Source organism: the organism of the source record quoted next, unplaced genomic scaffold (genome assembly GCF_019419815.1).
Source record: "Pyrus x bretschneideri cultivar Hongxiangsu unplaced genomic scaffold, Pyrus_bretschneideri_v1 Contig28, whole genome shotgun sequence".
NCBI lineage: Eukaryota > Viridiplantae > Streptophyta > Magnoliopsida > Rosales > Rosaceae > Pyrus > Pyrus x bretschneideri.
Window position 1 is genome coordinate 5,098,855 of NW_025999590.1, and position 16,805 is coordinate 5,115,659.

Genomic DNA, 16,805 nt, shown 5'->3' on the forward strand with positions numbered 1-16,805 from the left:
AATGATTCGTGTCCACAGCTGGTGTTTTTTGTTGAGCAATTGACACACTGCAATTAATTTAGCGTGGGAAAATAAAGTAACCTACCCTTTTTTTTTTTGGTTGAAAAAAACTTAAAAGGGAGGAGAGGCTACCTCATCTCATGCCAGAATATTCTACAAATCTCTTTGAGTACTTAAATAAGAGGTCTTAGCTTCGTTTTTGGTTTTTACAGATCGCCTACTAAGAGGGATTTCCGGCGATGGAACTCAAACTTAAGTTTTAATCTACCAAAGAGAACGATCATTATTAACTCAACTAACCCTCATTTATAACCTACTTCACTCACCCAGCTGAGAGTCCTTTAATTTCCCTCCTTTTTGGTTACAGAAAAGGGAAATAATTAATTTAATTAGTTAAACGGTTTCTTTTTTTTTTGTCTCTTTTTTTCCTTCCAATTTTGTGAAAGTTTTTTAATAAATTATGATGTTACATTCTTGCACCAGCATGCATGCAATACGACCTCAAGATCTTACGTAGACTGAAGGCAATACCCTGTTGGGTGTTTAAGAAAACTCTTGCCTGCAGTTGATTCCCAGAGCGTCCAACTACATTTGTGGTTCGAGGGATTTCCTTTTGAACGTGGCCAACCACCTCGCATAAAGAAGTAAGATTAGCTTACTAAATGTGGGAGACGGGGTAAAGGCTAAAAGCTCTACCGGGAGGTTCGTCCTTGTCCGCTTAGTGGGAAGATAAGACGCCTTCGGTATTGTTTGATGACCAAATTTTAAGGATCTTGGTTCTTTCCATCAGTTTGGTGTGGGAGGAGCGCGGAGTTGCAACAATAGAACTACGACCCAGTCTTAATGTGTAATTTGTTTCGTCTAATTCTTTAATTATGCTCGATTTTTTTCGACTACAACTTTTGAAGAAAGATAAAGTTTTATCGTAAAACTAATTGGTAATAAGGGGAGTAGTCTAATTTACTTATAAGCTCATGTAAAATCGCTTTTCTCATCAATATGAGATTCATTCTCAACAAACCCCCCACGTGTGGTTACTTTTCAACCAAAGCACGCAAAAAACACAAATGGATGACATGGAGCATGTCTGGTACATGTGGCCAATGAGTTTCATACGTATGACAACCTGCTCTGATATCATAAATAAAGTTGAGATTCCACCATAAAAACAGTTAGTAATTTAGGAGTAGCCCAACTTAAGACCTTACAAGGTTTTTCCTTTCAGCGATATAAGACTCTTTTACATTCTCACATGCATCCTTATGTGGGATGAATTTTCAAGCTAAACATGTAGATAACACGAATTTGATAACATATAACACATGTAGCCGTTAAACATCACACGTGATTATTCTACTCGAATACCATTAAAAAAAAAATCCCTATAAAATTAATTGATAATATTAAAAATCTCATGTCCTACTTATAAACTCTCGTAAAGGTTTTCTTTCAACTTTGTCTGTCTACTTGAATTCTTCTCTTTTAATAATTTTATTCACTTTATAACAAAAAAGGTTGATCATCCCAAGATCCGTACAACAGTTGTGCCAATTAAACTTGTGCTCACTGTTTCTTCACCCACACTGCCTAAAATATACTTCTTTAATTAAAAGGTCAAGTTTATGACACTGATAAGATAGGTACCTTTTGTCATATACAAATATATTATGCTGAATTGAGGAGTGTATTCGATTTTCCATTTGCCAGGTAGGTATGTGTGATACGACCTACATGCAACCGACCATGTGGCTGATCAAGAAATCATAAATAACATTTTTAAATGTTTTTTAGTTGAGAAATAATGACATGTATATGGCTAACGGGTAATTGGTCTGTCTTACTTAAAGAAGTAAAACATTGATTTATGGTTTGTAAACGTAGGTAGTGTTTTAATTAAGAAGCTTAAATAATAGGAGAATTATTTATGCATACTACCTGTGTTCATAAATGTTCATTTCTTTTCATATGCAAAATTTAATGGATAGAAAAACACAAGGACTTGCACGAATAGAAATACGAGTGTGTAAAAATCACTTTCGAAACATAATTGGGTAGGGTTGGGTTTCCTCTAATTTGTTTGTTTCTTTTTCTCATAAGTGGACAAAAAAATCTCTCCTGTTAAGTAACTTTCATTCCTCATTAGGTTTGGTGGCAAAAAAGAGAACGTCTTTTACATTACTTTCCAATTATTTATTTATTTATTTACATATATAGAGAAATGATGGCATTTAAGAGAGATTTTTTAGAGTGACTGATACAAGATATGATACATCATATATTATTATATAAATAGTGGAACATGTGTGTGAAGAAGTTAATAATTTAAAAAATAAAATTTTTCACCACTTGCATTAAAACACGTGATGTACTAACCGTATTTCCGTCACAATTAAAATTTTCTCTACATCTAGCGTTGGAAATACGCGGTAGTACACGCAAATTGTACGTACTTTTAGAAATTAGGACTCTTGAAGGCTAGTATTAAAAAATGTGAAACAAATTCAACTGAAATGACTGCGGTCAAAAACAAATCTTGGTTATTTATTGTTCATTTTTTTTTCTCTGTGGTAAATGGAGAAAAGCTTGGATATTCTGAAGTCTCCTTTGAGAGCAATCAACGACTAAAAACAGGGCAAAGTCGCGACATTTTCACATCTTGTCTTCTATAAAAGGCACAAAAATGCACCTGGAGGAGCATTAGAGTAAGACCAAAGAGTCTTCCAAAATAATGGTATCAGGATTATTTGTTATGGAGTCTTCTTCCTCTTCTTCTTGTCCTTCTCAGTTGCTGTCGTCCCGGTTGATATTATGTGTTTGTGTTGTAGTTTTTGGTCTTTTCCAGTACCCTACAGCCACAGAGGGACTGGTGAAGCTGCCACCAAACCAGACTGTTCCGGCGGTGATCGTGTTCGGCGATTCGATCATGGACACGGGCAACAACAATGATCTCGAGTCACTTGTTAGGTGCAATTTCCCTCCTTATGGACTAGATTTCCAGCAGCACAAGCCTACTGGCAGGTTTGGCAATGGCAAAGTGCCCTCAGACCTCATAGGTATAATAAACCTCTCTCGCATACAAATACACATTTATCCATTTCGTTAAATTCATATGTGTGTGTGTGTGTGTGTCCGATGTATGTACCAACTGTAGTTTTCATCTTCGACGCATGAGGGTTTACGATCGGAATTGATTTATCCATCACGGATAGAGATGTCCTCGCCGATAATCACGGTGTGCATGACATATTTGTGCAGCACTTGTCTGTCAGTGGAAGAACATTTCTTATGAACCTCCCTAGTTCCTATAAGCCTTCATACACATATTTGCATAGCAGAACATTTTTACTATTTAGATTTTGTCTCGTTATAACAAGGGTTCGAATTCTTTCTCCTTCCTTTGGCATGGTTTAAAATAAAAATATCGACTGTAATAAAGGGAAAAAAAATAACAATTTTAAGCTTTCCAACTTATTCCTTGTTTATGTAGCTCAGAAACTAAATTTTATTGTTTGGTATATCTTGTATACCTATATGCATGCATGTAATTGATTGCGGATGGAAAAATATGAGTAAAGATGGCTCCTGGACTCTGGGGCCAACTCTCATATCACCAATGACCTCAACAACCTCTCTCCATCTCGAGAGTATCGTTGTAGTGATTCCGTTGACACAAATAATATTATTTATCCTTTTACATGCGTTTTATTTCTTAGAAAACCAAAACCGTTTAGCCATTTGGTGTGACAATTATGCTACCAAGATTGCACATCTACATATAGAACATAAACAATTGTAGATCCTTTATCTATATATTATATGCATACTCACATCATGCACATATTCAATCAAGATAGCTATGGAGTTTAATTTGTCTTTATTTATAGAATAATTATGTAGTATTTCAATTTTTTATTTTTTTTTTTAGTTTTACTTTACAACCTTTGTCCAAATTGAAATTAATTTATTATTATGTTACTTTCCTTATGTTGAGTTACTTTCTTAACACTAGATAATTGATAACTACATTTACAAAGTTATTCGAAAAAAGAATTGGACAAAATCCATGCTTGAAATTTTTTAAATTAATATTTAATAGTAACAAATTCTTAGTATTTCTATCTACATTCATTTTGGTTTATGATGACCAGCGTCAGAATTGGGAATCCGAGAGTATTTGCCGGCATATTTGGATCCAAATCTACGACCTCAAGATCTCCCCACCGGAGTTGTCTTTGCATCAGGTGGTACCGGATTTGACCCTATGACACCCCAAATAGTGGTACGTTAATATAACATGCGCGCACACATGAATATATCAATAAATTAAATTGCAATTTGCTCATAAATTCTAAGTTTTATTTATCAATCCTTATTTCTTCATAATGTTGATAAAATGCAGTCAGCTATATCAATGGATGATCAGTTGAAAATGTTCAAAGAGTATATAGGGAAGCTCAAAGGCGTTGTTGGAGAAGAGAGAACCAAGTTCATCCTATCCAAGGCTCTAGTTCTGGTGGTTGCCGGCAGCGATGACATCGCCAACACCTATTTTGGCATTCGCATAAGACAAGCTCAGTATAGTGTTCCTGCTTACACTGACCTCATGGTCAACTCTGCATCTAGTTTCGTCCAGGTAACAAGAAATTTGCACAGATATTAACTGAATTTTTTTTTTACTTGAACTGAAAGTTGTGTGTGATTACTACTTACATTAAAAAAAAATTATATTAATCACACAAGTTTCTTACAGTTTGATATCGATCTATGTTTACTTCCATCTAATTTTTCGTCAAATAATGGCATTCAAGTCCATTATTGTCATGACGGAAATTGAGGGTCCATATTTTCTGATGAGTTTTAAAGAGAATTGAGGGAAACTACAAAGTTTTTTGACAAAGAAAAATGTCGTATAAACACCTATTTTGGCAATAATATAGTTCCCTAGCTAGTCGTGGTATTTGCATATTCATCTTCACCTCTTATACACTCCTCTTAATTTTCGACCGTTGGATTGAATGAATTTGAAGAAGATCAATGGACAAAAATTAACAAGAGTGTATTAAAAGGTAAAAATAAGTGTGCAAATAACACTACCCTACCATATATGACGAGAATGGTCTTAAAAAAAATGCACCGAGTTGTTTCGGTGACAAGTAGCAAGACAACAGACAAGTGAATAACTTTTAATTTTTTCTATTTCAATTTTCCTTTATAATAATTGACCCACTGGATTAACAAGTTAATCAATAGGATTCTCTCCTCTTCAAATTTTCTTCCTTTTCAGTCTCCTTCTATTTGAACGGTCACGATTAGCCACGTCAACATCTTGTGTTGACTTCTTTATAGAGAGAGAGTCAAAGAAAAAAGTGAGAGAGGAGAAGAGAGGAGGAAGGGGAGGGATTTAGAAGAGATTTTTCAATGTGACTAGCATACGAGATGGTACATCACGTGTCATTATACAAATGGTGGGATATAAATGTTAAAAAGTTAATAACTTAACAAATAAAAAATTTCACCACTTACATAAAAACACGTGGTGTATTACTAATGTTCTCGTCATAATGAAATTTTTTTCAGGATTTAGAATGGAGAGATTTCTACTCCGTTAATGAAATCCCTTATTTACTAATGATATGGTAATTAATTAATTAGGAATTGTACAAACTTGGGGTGAGAAGGATTGGCGTGTTCAGTGCACCACCAATAGGATGTGTGCCTTCGCAAAGAACTTTGGGTGGAGGAATTCTGAGAGGTTGTGCAGAAGAGCACAACGACGCGGCAAAGTTATTCAACATCAAACTGTCCAGCTCACTCAACTCTTTGAGCTCCGCCCTGTCCGGCAGTAAAATCATCTACGTGGATGTTTACAATCCACTGCTTGATATCATTCTCAACCCTGCCAAATATGGTGATTATTCTAGTTAATTAATGAATTAGTTGATGAGATTAGTTTAATATTTTGTGTTAATAATGATATTTTTGTTAATGAGTTTTAGGTTTTAAAGTTGTGGAGCAAGGTTGCTGTGGTACGGGGATTATAGAGGTAGCAGTGTTATGCAACAAGTACGATTCTACGTGTGAAAATCGATCTGATTATATATTTTGGGATAGTTATCATCCTACAGAACGAACTTACAACGTACTCATTCCTTCAATTATCAAAAAATATATTAACGACTTCTTAAACGATTGATTAATGAAATAATATTATCGCTTTTTTAAGTACATTTTAATATGCTTGTTAAAATCAGTATATTAAATAATATGATATCATGAATTGATCGATTTGTTTATGCTTCTGGCTATGTAATCAGCTTTTCATCTTTTTGGAAGAAAATGTAATAATAAACATTGTATTATTCTAATTCCTTCAGTTTTCGTCTCTCATTGTTAGTGTTGGCTCAAGAGAGTGCTCTCGTCCTATTAAAGTAATTAAATTCCAGTAGTGCTTTAAAATATTAAGTTAAATTCTTAATTGTCCTTAATTAGGAAATTAAGGGACAGTTTGAAATTGTTTTGGTTTTTTTTTTTAAATGCTTATGATGCACTTTAAGAATAATCAGATGTAAAGTAAAGGTGTTGAACATTTGATAAATAGTATTTTTAAAAGTGTTGTAAGAACAAATAACATGTTGCATGAGAAAATGAACTATACGATCAATGTCAACAAGAATAATACTTGATTACTCACCAGTTAGTATACTGACCTTTTGATTTTGCTTGATGATATTTGAACACATGTTTTATTAAATAATAGAGATTGAACTTTAAAAAGCTAAAAACACGTGAGATTTATTGATTAGACCAAATCATAAAGAGGGTACGTAAAGTACTATCTAAATATTATTTATTTTAGATGGCCACTTGGCATGCAAGTTACCACACACACACATACACATACATATAGCCCTTTAAGCAAAGGAATCTTCGTTTTTTTTATATATAAAAAAAAGGATTAGGTGTGAGGCTCATTCCATATCGAATTTTAACGATCTGAACCTTTTATTTTGTAAGTCTCGATTCATAGATCATCCTTACAAAAATTCAATTCAATCCGAAACCATTTGCCTATTTAATTATCAAGATAAAATTTCTTTATGTCATATATAACAAAGTATTCGTTAATGTCTTTGAACTCAATTAGATATCTTAAACATTTTCGATTTGGCTAATATTTTGTAAGGATTATCTATAAGGTGCAACTTGAAAAATAGAGGGTTCAGATCGTTAAAATTCGATATGGTGTGGACCCAACAACTAATCTCTATTTTTACAAAAAAAAAATGAAGATCCCTTCTCTTAAAGGTTTCCTACATATACATACATATATATATATACATATATATATATATTATAGGGTAGCAATGAAATGAAATAGCTGGTAATGATAGTCCACGTTTTTTTTTGGGCATGATTGACCATGCTAAATTCTCAAAACTTGCAATTAGCCATACCTCTATATTAGTGAGTCTAAGATACTTTTTTAGTAGTTCATCATAAATTTTTCAAACGAATATGACGTGTTTTTAACTAGCAAAAATTTAAGGGTTGTACCAAAGAGAAGTAAAGAATTTTTGAAAAGGAGGTCGAAAATCCAAAATAACCTTAAACATGAGTTATGTGAGGCACATGTCTTACTTTGGATAGAAAACTTAACTGTGTTAGGGTGATGCCAAATTAATGATTTTAGAAAGTTATTATGGCAAGTTATTTAAAATTTTAGTTCATAGGACAAATTAAAAAAGATGCACATAAGTTCATGTTACATTTCAAAAAAAAAAAAAAAATCCTAAATTTTGGGGTGAAAAAGTTACCCAGAGGGCGAGAGATGCAGTTTGGGGATTAGATGCATGCATTATTAAGACGTAATTAAGTACAATGTGACTTGGAGGACAATCAATTATTTCTTAACGATCAAGTGCTACAAAAAACAAATAGCTAGTAGAGATCGATGATTTATTAATTGGCAACACTAAATTCGTTTTCACACTATCGTGACGATCTATGTGAGAAAATTAAAATATATGGTTTATTATAGAACAAAAGCAAGAGAACATTTCATTGTAGTACTGGCTACCTAGTAACTTGAGTAATATGTTACTTTGTTAAGAGCTCGTGAGTAGAACTTGCCTCTAAAAATCGTGTTGTAAGGAACTGGCGCCCAGGAAATCTTAAACCACCCCAAGATATATTATTTTTCCGACGTGAAACAATTAGGTCCCAACATACTCATGAACGGTATATATCCGAGTCCCGTTATGATTTCTAACTAATGAGCGCTTATTAGGAAGTTATATTAATCCATGAATGAAGATCTAGGGCCATGGATATTTTGATCATTAAAGTATTGAGACAGCTAGCTCAGGTTTCCCTTATATATGATATATAACTATATATATTTACAAAATTTCGACATTGAAGGTGTCACATAAATTAGAATAATTTGGGAAGTTTGATTCGGTTGGGAAGCTAGCGGAGCGAGGTCGATGAATAACTAGTTTTAAGTACTAGCGAGACAGAAGCCAGAGGTAGTTCTTGACAATGAAATATTGTGAAGAACATTTAATTTTGTTGTTATTAAATATTGTTGAGTACTTATTATATATCATGGAATTAATACATAATGTTGATTTTATAATGTACGGTCCAACTCGCAAGACAATGAAGGCGGAGGAGGGAGGAAGAAGTCCATATATATATTTGGACCAACATTGGCAGAACCAGTAGCAGTAGTACTCTTATTCTTTGCTGCAGACTCAGCTAAGGTTATTCACGATAGTAGTCGATTAACTTATTAGATAGGGGCCAACACAATTACGTATCTACAAGAAGATCTCTCATCTCCCCAACTGCTTCCAATTTTCCATATTTCTATATTCAAATTATTTCAACCAACTTTTAGTTATTGCACATGACTCTTCTTGCACCATGTATTACATGATTTAAAGGAGTCTCAAAACTTAAAATTTTGCTTTTGGCTAAAAATGCACATACGTTAGAGCACGTACATATTAATGAGTCTTGCTCGTTACACTCTTCTTTTTGAAACAACGGGTCATTAATCGGACATTAGAATCCAAATTTGCAATGCTTGAGACTTGTTACCGATTTTTACACTTATCAGGTTGCTCTTTGATCTTTTCAGTCAAATGTTCTACATGATGAACCTCTCATAATTAGGCAGTTAAATAGAAGATTAGCAAACCTCTTAACTGTGATCCCTGATCATTTGATGTCATGAAAGTTTCTTATAGTTTTGCATGACTAGTAACTGCATACGTTGAGCTAATTAGCCTCCCCTTGTGTCCCTCCTTGTTTCTTATGACGCTAGTTGCTACTGTGTTTTGGGGTAAAGACTTCAAAAACACTGGTGAATATTCATAAGGGTTTTCATATTTGACCGGTGAGGCTTCATTGATTCATGTACCCCTCGTGTCTTGAATATTGATGTTGGTGGATGAGGAAATTTATATGGCACGTTCGACCTGTCATCAAATAAATTAAAAAAGAACAACAATTAATTGACAAGTAGAGACAAAGGAATTTGTAGGAGTTTTGAGACCCCTCTTGTCCCACATCGGGCAACAGTGGTTTTTCACTAACTTTTATATAGGCTTATTCCTTCTTCTTAGTAATTAGAACTTAGACCATTTGGAATAAGGATTGAGGTTTGGGCCACTAATTGTGTGGATTAGGCTTGATGATTATACTATAATATTAATATTAATTAATTAAGACAAGGGCCTTGGGGCACTTGGGGCCAAGGAATTAAAATTAATCTGATCAATTAGTTTTAATTTCAAATTAAGTTTTTAATTAAATTAATTAAAATATTTTGATTAATAGAGACAACTCTTTGGAAAGAGTTGTATCTCTTTGGAAAAAGTTGTATAGCTTCAGACAAAATTAATCTGATCAATTAGTTTTAATTTCGAATTAAGTTTTTAATTAAATTAATTAAAAACATTTTGATTAATAGACACAACTCTTTGAAAAGAATTGTATAGCTTCAGATACATCCAAAACGTGTCTGAAGAGGTATGAAAGAGCCTATATAACTGGAGTCCTCAGTTCCATCAAAGATCATCTTTTCTTCCTCCTTGTCTTCCGTACAAAATTTCCAGAGAGTAAATACACAAAGCAATTCGCTAGAGTTCTATAATCCAGTGCGGGTTGTAGAATTAGGTAGTTGTATCCTGTCGAGTAGATGTTGTAGAACCACAAACACACGAGTGGGACGGAAATACTGTTCGAAGGACATAGCGTTTGCACTAGCCTCTACCTTCAATTCATTCAAGTTAGTATCATTTTAATTTTTTGTAATTATTGTGTAATTGCATTCTGTATTGCAAGTATTTTTTAATAAAGTATAAGTATTTCGATTCTGTATTTCTATTATTTTATTATTTCTAAATTGTTCTTCAACAGAATTCTCGTTCTTTTACGGTAAAGTTGCGACGTTGTCCCATTTTTTCTGGGAAAATTTGTAACCAAAAATAAATATTTAATCTTATTACTAGTTACGTACATATTACCACCTACTATATGCATTGCTTTAAACAAGGCATGTCGATGTCGATGGCGATCGATCTGTCTACTTATCTCTGTTACTGTTTGTGGACAAATGACAATCTCTATATCAACTTGTAGTTACTTGTATTAATTTCCAATAACACTGAATTGATTGTAGTACTTAATTATCACGTAATTATATTTTAGTATCCTACAATAATTTTGTTTCATTACCAAATAGGTAAACGGATCCCTTTTTATTTTTGAACAATACTTAACTACTAAAAGATGAGTGAGAACTCTTACTCAAAATTTCTCAAAATTGTTCGTTGTCAATTTATAAAACATCGTGTTTATAATCAGAATTGTTAATATTATAAATCACCCTATAAAGATCGCCTTTGCAAAAAATCAATTAAAACCAAGGTCATTTAGTCCTCAAATTATTTAAAAACAAATGAAAGGTATTGGTAAAAGCATTACGAACCGTCTACGTATTTGCTACAATAGATTGACAAAAAGACCTTAGTTTTAATTTATTTTTTGCAGAGATGATCTTTACAGTGTGATTCATAGTATGAACGGTTCTGATCATAAGCAAAGCTCTATGATAAAAACAATAAGAGTTTTTAGTAGGAATTTCTATTTATCTTTGAGTAGCCAAATATTGTTCTTTATTTTTTATGTTTTTGATTTGTAATGTTTTGTTTGTGTTTGAAGGGATCGTATGCGTTGGGGGCACGACTAATTGGTGTTTCCAGTGCACCAGCTATTGGGTGTCTGCCATCTCAGAGGACTTTAGGAGGAGGCGTGCAACGAGACTGTGCAGACAAGCCATACCAACCAGCCATGCTCTCTCCAAATTAGCGGAGCTGGACGATCTTAACAATAACCTACCTAACTCGAGGCTGATTTACGTCGACATCTACCCACTTCTTGATATGATCACCAACCTACTAATTACGGTAACTTCCCCCTTAATCACATAATTAATCATTTGATAAGTCCAAAAGTATTTTTTGGCATTTAAAGCAATTCTTACTACATTTTGAAAAAAGAGTTGTGTGCTTTTGGGTCATACAATTGATTTGTGTCAAATGCTTCTTCAATAATCAATCATAGGTACGTTTTTTAAGCTTTTGGATAAGATTTCAGAATTTCAATGTATTTTGTAACGAAAGTATTTCTAATATAGAACCTTATGAGTATAAGTGTTTTTTACAAAAGTGATCTCAAACATCTCAAAGACTAATGAATTTTGTGTTGAATTTGCATTAGGGGTTTGAAATTTCGAACAAAGGGTTCTACGGGAGTGGGAAGTTGGAGGTGTCCACACTGTGCAATCGATTATCGAGCTAGAGAGACGTGATGACTCTCATTATCTATTTTTGGACAGCTACCCTCAGGGATGGTAACAGTTCGGTTTGGGAGCGAAAATGTTATATCAATTATCATAACCACAAAAATTAATTATATTCATAACCGTAAATTAACCATCGGGTATTATTTATAACCATATCCACCGGGTAATAGAGTTCTCATCAGTTAACGGTTTATATCAATCTTTGTCAAAAAACAAAAAATTGTACTCATATAATTGACTCATAATAATTTAGTCATCATTAAATAACCACATCCAATAATAAAAAACATAACAATGAATGAATTTTGTAGAGTATAAAAATAAGAGTATTGAATAAAAAATTGATGATATTGGCCGTTGATATCTCCCATAAACATGATGTTTGGTGCATAATGAATATAGCATAGAGTTTGACGCATAATGAATATAGTATAGGGTTCGGTGAATACTATTATATTATATACTAAATATATTATGCGATGAATAACGAATATGATAAAATGGTATAGGTTCACTCAATATAAATACATATATATAAGTATGTATGTATGTATATATATATACATATTTATATATGTATATTATAATAGTATATTATAAAATACATAATATGTATAAAATATATTATATATATTATTAGGTTCGGATTCGGGTACGGATATAGATTAAAACCCCTATAATCATATCCAAATAAAGTTCACGGTTTTTACCCATAACCATAGTATACCCGAATTTTCATACCCAAATCCGTTCCATTCAGCCGATTATATACAATTATCGGTTTTAACGGTTTGAATTGCCATCCTAGCTACCAACCCACTGAGGGCGCCTACAAAATCATTGTCGACAAAACAAACAACTAATAATTAAATTAAGCAAATTGTACGGAATTATGGAACATAATTATACAAAAATACTGAAATTAATTAATTAATTAAGAATAATGCTAGGAAGACTAAATTTGCAAACTAAATAATGTGTGACCAATAGGAATAAGCACATTTATCAACATTTAAGTAATCAACCAATCAACAACTTCCATGTTCTTTAGTTTTCAAAATTTTGTCTCCAAATTTAGTCTTCCTAGCATTACCCATTAATTAAAGTTAATTCTTTCCTTTGTTTTCATTGAGTTTCACGTTCAAGCACATGGTTGTCTCAATAGCTGGTAGAAATAATGAATGAATAACAGAGTAATTAAAGGATTATATTGGCTAGAAAAGGAAATATGAATGGACGTGGACGGCTCCAATCAATTTTCATTTCACAAATAGGAGTTCGAGTTTCGTGCATTTAATTTGTTGGCCAAATTTTTTAGTGGTGTTTGTAGTGAGATCCTAATTTTAAACTAATTCACGTGGTGAAAAAGTTGTTAATCATGACCTTGTGGTTGAGTTTGTTATCTATCTTAATCCTAATAAAAATTTCTACAAAAACTCCATCCACATAATGTAGGGATAAAATCACAGTCCACTATTTTTTATAGAAAACTAAAATTAGAAGAACAACAAAGAGAATTTTAACAAAAAGAGAGGAAAAAATAAAAATAAAAATAGAAACACACCACGGATCACTTCCTTCTCCATCCGATCCATCCCCGCTAACATCCTCCTCTTCAACAATTAATGGATCAAATTGCTCTCTCTTGGGATTGTCTTCCACCTCCGTCTCAGGCAATGACTTAGAGGCATCACATACTCCCTCCACCGCCATAGGTTACAGTAATTGTTGGGGCAAGTAGGTTGATCTTGAAGAAAACCTTCCATGACCCTATTATATATATATATATAAACCCTACAACATATATTAGTTAACACAATTAACATGTGATAGAGGTAGAAGAAAAACTTAAGATATTGATTTGGAGCAAGAAGAAGGAGAAACAATATTTAATTTTTTATATATATAATCACAAAAATAAGTAAAAGATAATCCTATAAATAAGAGAGAACATTTATCACAGTTTAATAAAAAGGTAAAAAGTCACTTAGTACTATAGTCTAGTGATATTCCTCTTCATTGGTAAATAAGAGATCTTAGGTTCGATTCTCGCCAAAGACGAATTTGAACCACATTATTGCCAGCCCATTATGAGGCTTAGCCCACTCATACCCCTTAGAGTAAATAATATCGTTTGTTAAAAAAATAAATATAAAAAAATAAATTAAGTTGATGTGGATAATCAGTGAACGGAACCAATCCATTAATGTGAACTAAATCCAAAAATTACTTACAAAATTGGACTTATATCAAGTTTACTCTTATTTATATGGTGTGCTATTTTATTTTTAACTAATTTAAATTGTTGGGAAAAATTTAAATTCGATTATACATGTGATAACATATTCGCTCGAGTCAAAGTGATCATATTCACGTGCAATATGAGATGAGGTTATAACTTCGAGCATCTACAATACAACGAATCATGTTTTAAACCTATATTCTTATATTTCAGTTCGAGAAATGTGATGGGTTTAAATTTTTTAAATTTCACCTCCAATGCAATGACTATATTCTTATTTATATGTATATTTATATTTTGGATTTTAAGGTTTGAGTTTTTTTGGAGTAGAAAACATTATAGTCAAAATTTTGAGTTTTGAAAATTTGGGTATGTGCATTAGAGGAGAAGTAGACTTAAAACTCAAATCTTATTTTTCTTGGTTGAATAACATTTCTCTTAATTTGTTGACACGAGCTTCACCTGTAACTCAAATATCATATTAAAACCCATATTTGAGTTTTTCACTTTAGCCAATGATTACTTATATATGGTTTTAAGCCTCCATTGTGTTGGAGAGTTTGGACTCATATTTGAACTTAATTATAGAATTTGATTCCAAGCTCTTTGCATTGGCGGATCCAAAGGGGGTTCCTCTTGGGTCCTGAAGCTCTAGGAAAGCCGGGAAACATAGGGAGAAAGTCGTCGCATGTCCTATGGTCATTTGGTATGGGACTTGAAAATTCCTACAGACTGTTCGATGAAATGCCTCTTAGGAATAATTCAGCACATCTTGGCAAGTGATGTTCAATATGCCTTGGGACAAGCCTTGGCAGGTTATGGCCGACATTAGGCCTTCAAAGCTGTTGATAGAACTAGGAAAATAATGAAATTGCCACTATGCGCTCGACTAAATATGTTAATGAAAAATTAAAATTTTTTTGCCGATAGCTGCACATGCTTAGATCTTCTATACTAGGACCCCACGAGGTTAAATCCTTTAATCCAACACTATTAGAGATGCTTCTTGGGTTCAAATAAAACCACCCTTTAAAAAAAAAAAAAAAAAGAAAAAAAAAAGATAAAAGAGTTTGCTTCTCCATCGTAGCTCCCAAACGTCTAATCTCGACATCATAACTTCGACATTTTTTCGCATTTCTCTTCTCGACCATTATAATACATTAATAGTCTACCATTGCGGTCCTCATTTAGCTACAAGTCAACTTCCAACTTCATCATATTCACATGCTAGACCCGCACCATACAATTTGCATGCAGATGCCTTGCATGCTCCAAAGTAGAAAATAATTAAGAGACATGTGCAATATTGATTGATTTGATATATATGAATGGTATATCAAGTGGATCCTCGTCAAACAACTTTAATATCAAACAATTAAGAGTCATCGTGGTGGTTGAGCATCCGTAGGACCTCCGAGCTCACTCTTCAATTGACGGCTATCAACACGTAAAATAGCATTACTTTAATCACATGTGCATGCGTCATGTTTTATTTGAGAATTGTAATTAATATTATCTAATGTTTGGCATGGTGGGTGGTAGCTGGTAGGGCTCCCCATGGGATGGGGTGTTCTATCTAATGACTTATATAAAACAAGTACTGTTACAGTCCCTTAATTTGTGGAAGTCCTCCCCAAATTGAGTTTGCATGTGAGATGGATTTGTAAGTCCCTACTTGGTAAGTTTGTAAGTCCCTACTTGGTAACTGTCACTTGCAAATCTCTTTTATACACCTTTGTAATGGGGCATTTTAGCTAAAATGATCATTGAGATTTATATAACTCTTCACTTTGGTCTCTGAGATTTAAAATTAATAAAAGTAGTCCCTGAGTTTGTCCACCATCAATCATTTTGGTCATTCCATGAAAAATCTCCATTAAATAAGGCTAAAATGACAAAAATACCCTCTATTTTTGTCAAATCATTTGGCCTATTGTTTATTAAATTGAGGGTATTTTTGTCATTTAGGTTCTTATTGAATATAATTTTTATAGAATGATCAAAATGATTGATGGTGGACAAACTCAGGGACTACTTCTATTGATTTCAAATCTCAGAAACTATTTTGGCTAAAAACCTTATAATAATTATGTAGTGCATTTCCAATCCTTTGTATATCTAAAGCTTATTTGTAGAGTATTTTTTTCTCACTTGACATAAATTTCTTTAAAACTTGAAAATCACTCACCAAAACATAACCTATAGTTTGCTTTCTCTCAGTTTCTCAGTTATATACAATATCGTATCTTTTAAAATAATAAAAATGACATTATGCATGAATTGATGCATGAGACATAAAAGTTGTGGAAATACTCATTAACATTGTTCTCTAATGTAGAAAATATCAACGGGAGAAAATGAAAATTCTTATCTTATTAGTTATAGGATAATGCTTGTGTTTACTTGTCCAATAGTTACAATTAATGTATCTTTACTATACAAGAATTATAATCGCAACCGTTCATTCTTTTTAGCATCGCCAAAAGATCATATTTGCTAAAGAAAAAAATATTTACTTTGAAGATGATTCAGCCATTCATATGCATCAAATAAATAGACGGTTCATGAAAATGTTACTTGTTATCTAAAGCGTTGATTGGTTTGACAGTATAGATGGCTAAACCAACCAACTAAAATATTTATTGCATGTTGAAAAAGTTAGAACAGCTACATATGCATGTCTAGAAG

At 32.8% G+C, this 16,805-nt stretch overlaps 1 protein-coding gene across 1 annotated transcript; it reads left to right on the forward strand.

Annotated features, from left to right (window-relative positions):
* Positions 1–2,607: 2,607 nt before the first annotated feature.
* On the forward strand, positions 2,608–6,387 carry LOC125479159 (GDSL esterase/lipase EXL3-like). The gene is made up of 5 exons (XM_048588215.1): positions 2,608–3,053; positions 4,149–4,279; positions 4,400–4,633; positions 5,653–5,908; positions 5,997–6,387. Exons 1-5 carry the CDS (start codon positions 2,729–2,731, stop codon positions 6,191–6,193), a joined length of 1,143 nt encoding a protein of 380 aa, XP_048444172.1. The 5' UTR covers positions 2,608–2,728; the 3' UTR covers positions 6,194–6,387.
* The last annotated feature ends 10,418 nt before the right edge of the window (positions 6,388–16,805 follow it).

Coding starts and splice junctions, on each gene's coding strand:
- LOC125479159 (XM_048588215.1), top strand. CDS start 2,729: ATGGTATCAGGATTATTTGTTATGGAGTCTTCTTCCTCTTCTTCTTGT. Junction 3,054..4,148: donor AGTGCCCTCAGACCTCATAG/GTATAATAAACC, acceptor TATGATGACCAG/CGTCAGAATTGGGAATCCGA. Junction 5,909..5,996: donor TCTCAACCCTGCCAAATATG/GTGATTATTCTA, acceptor AATGAGTTTTAG/GTTTTAAAGTTGTGGAGCAA.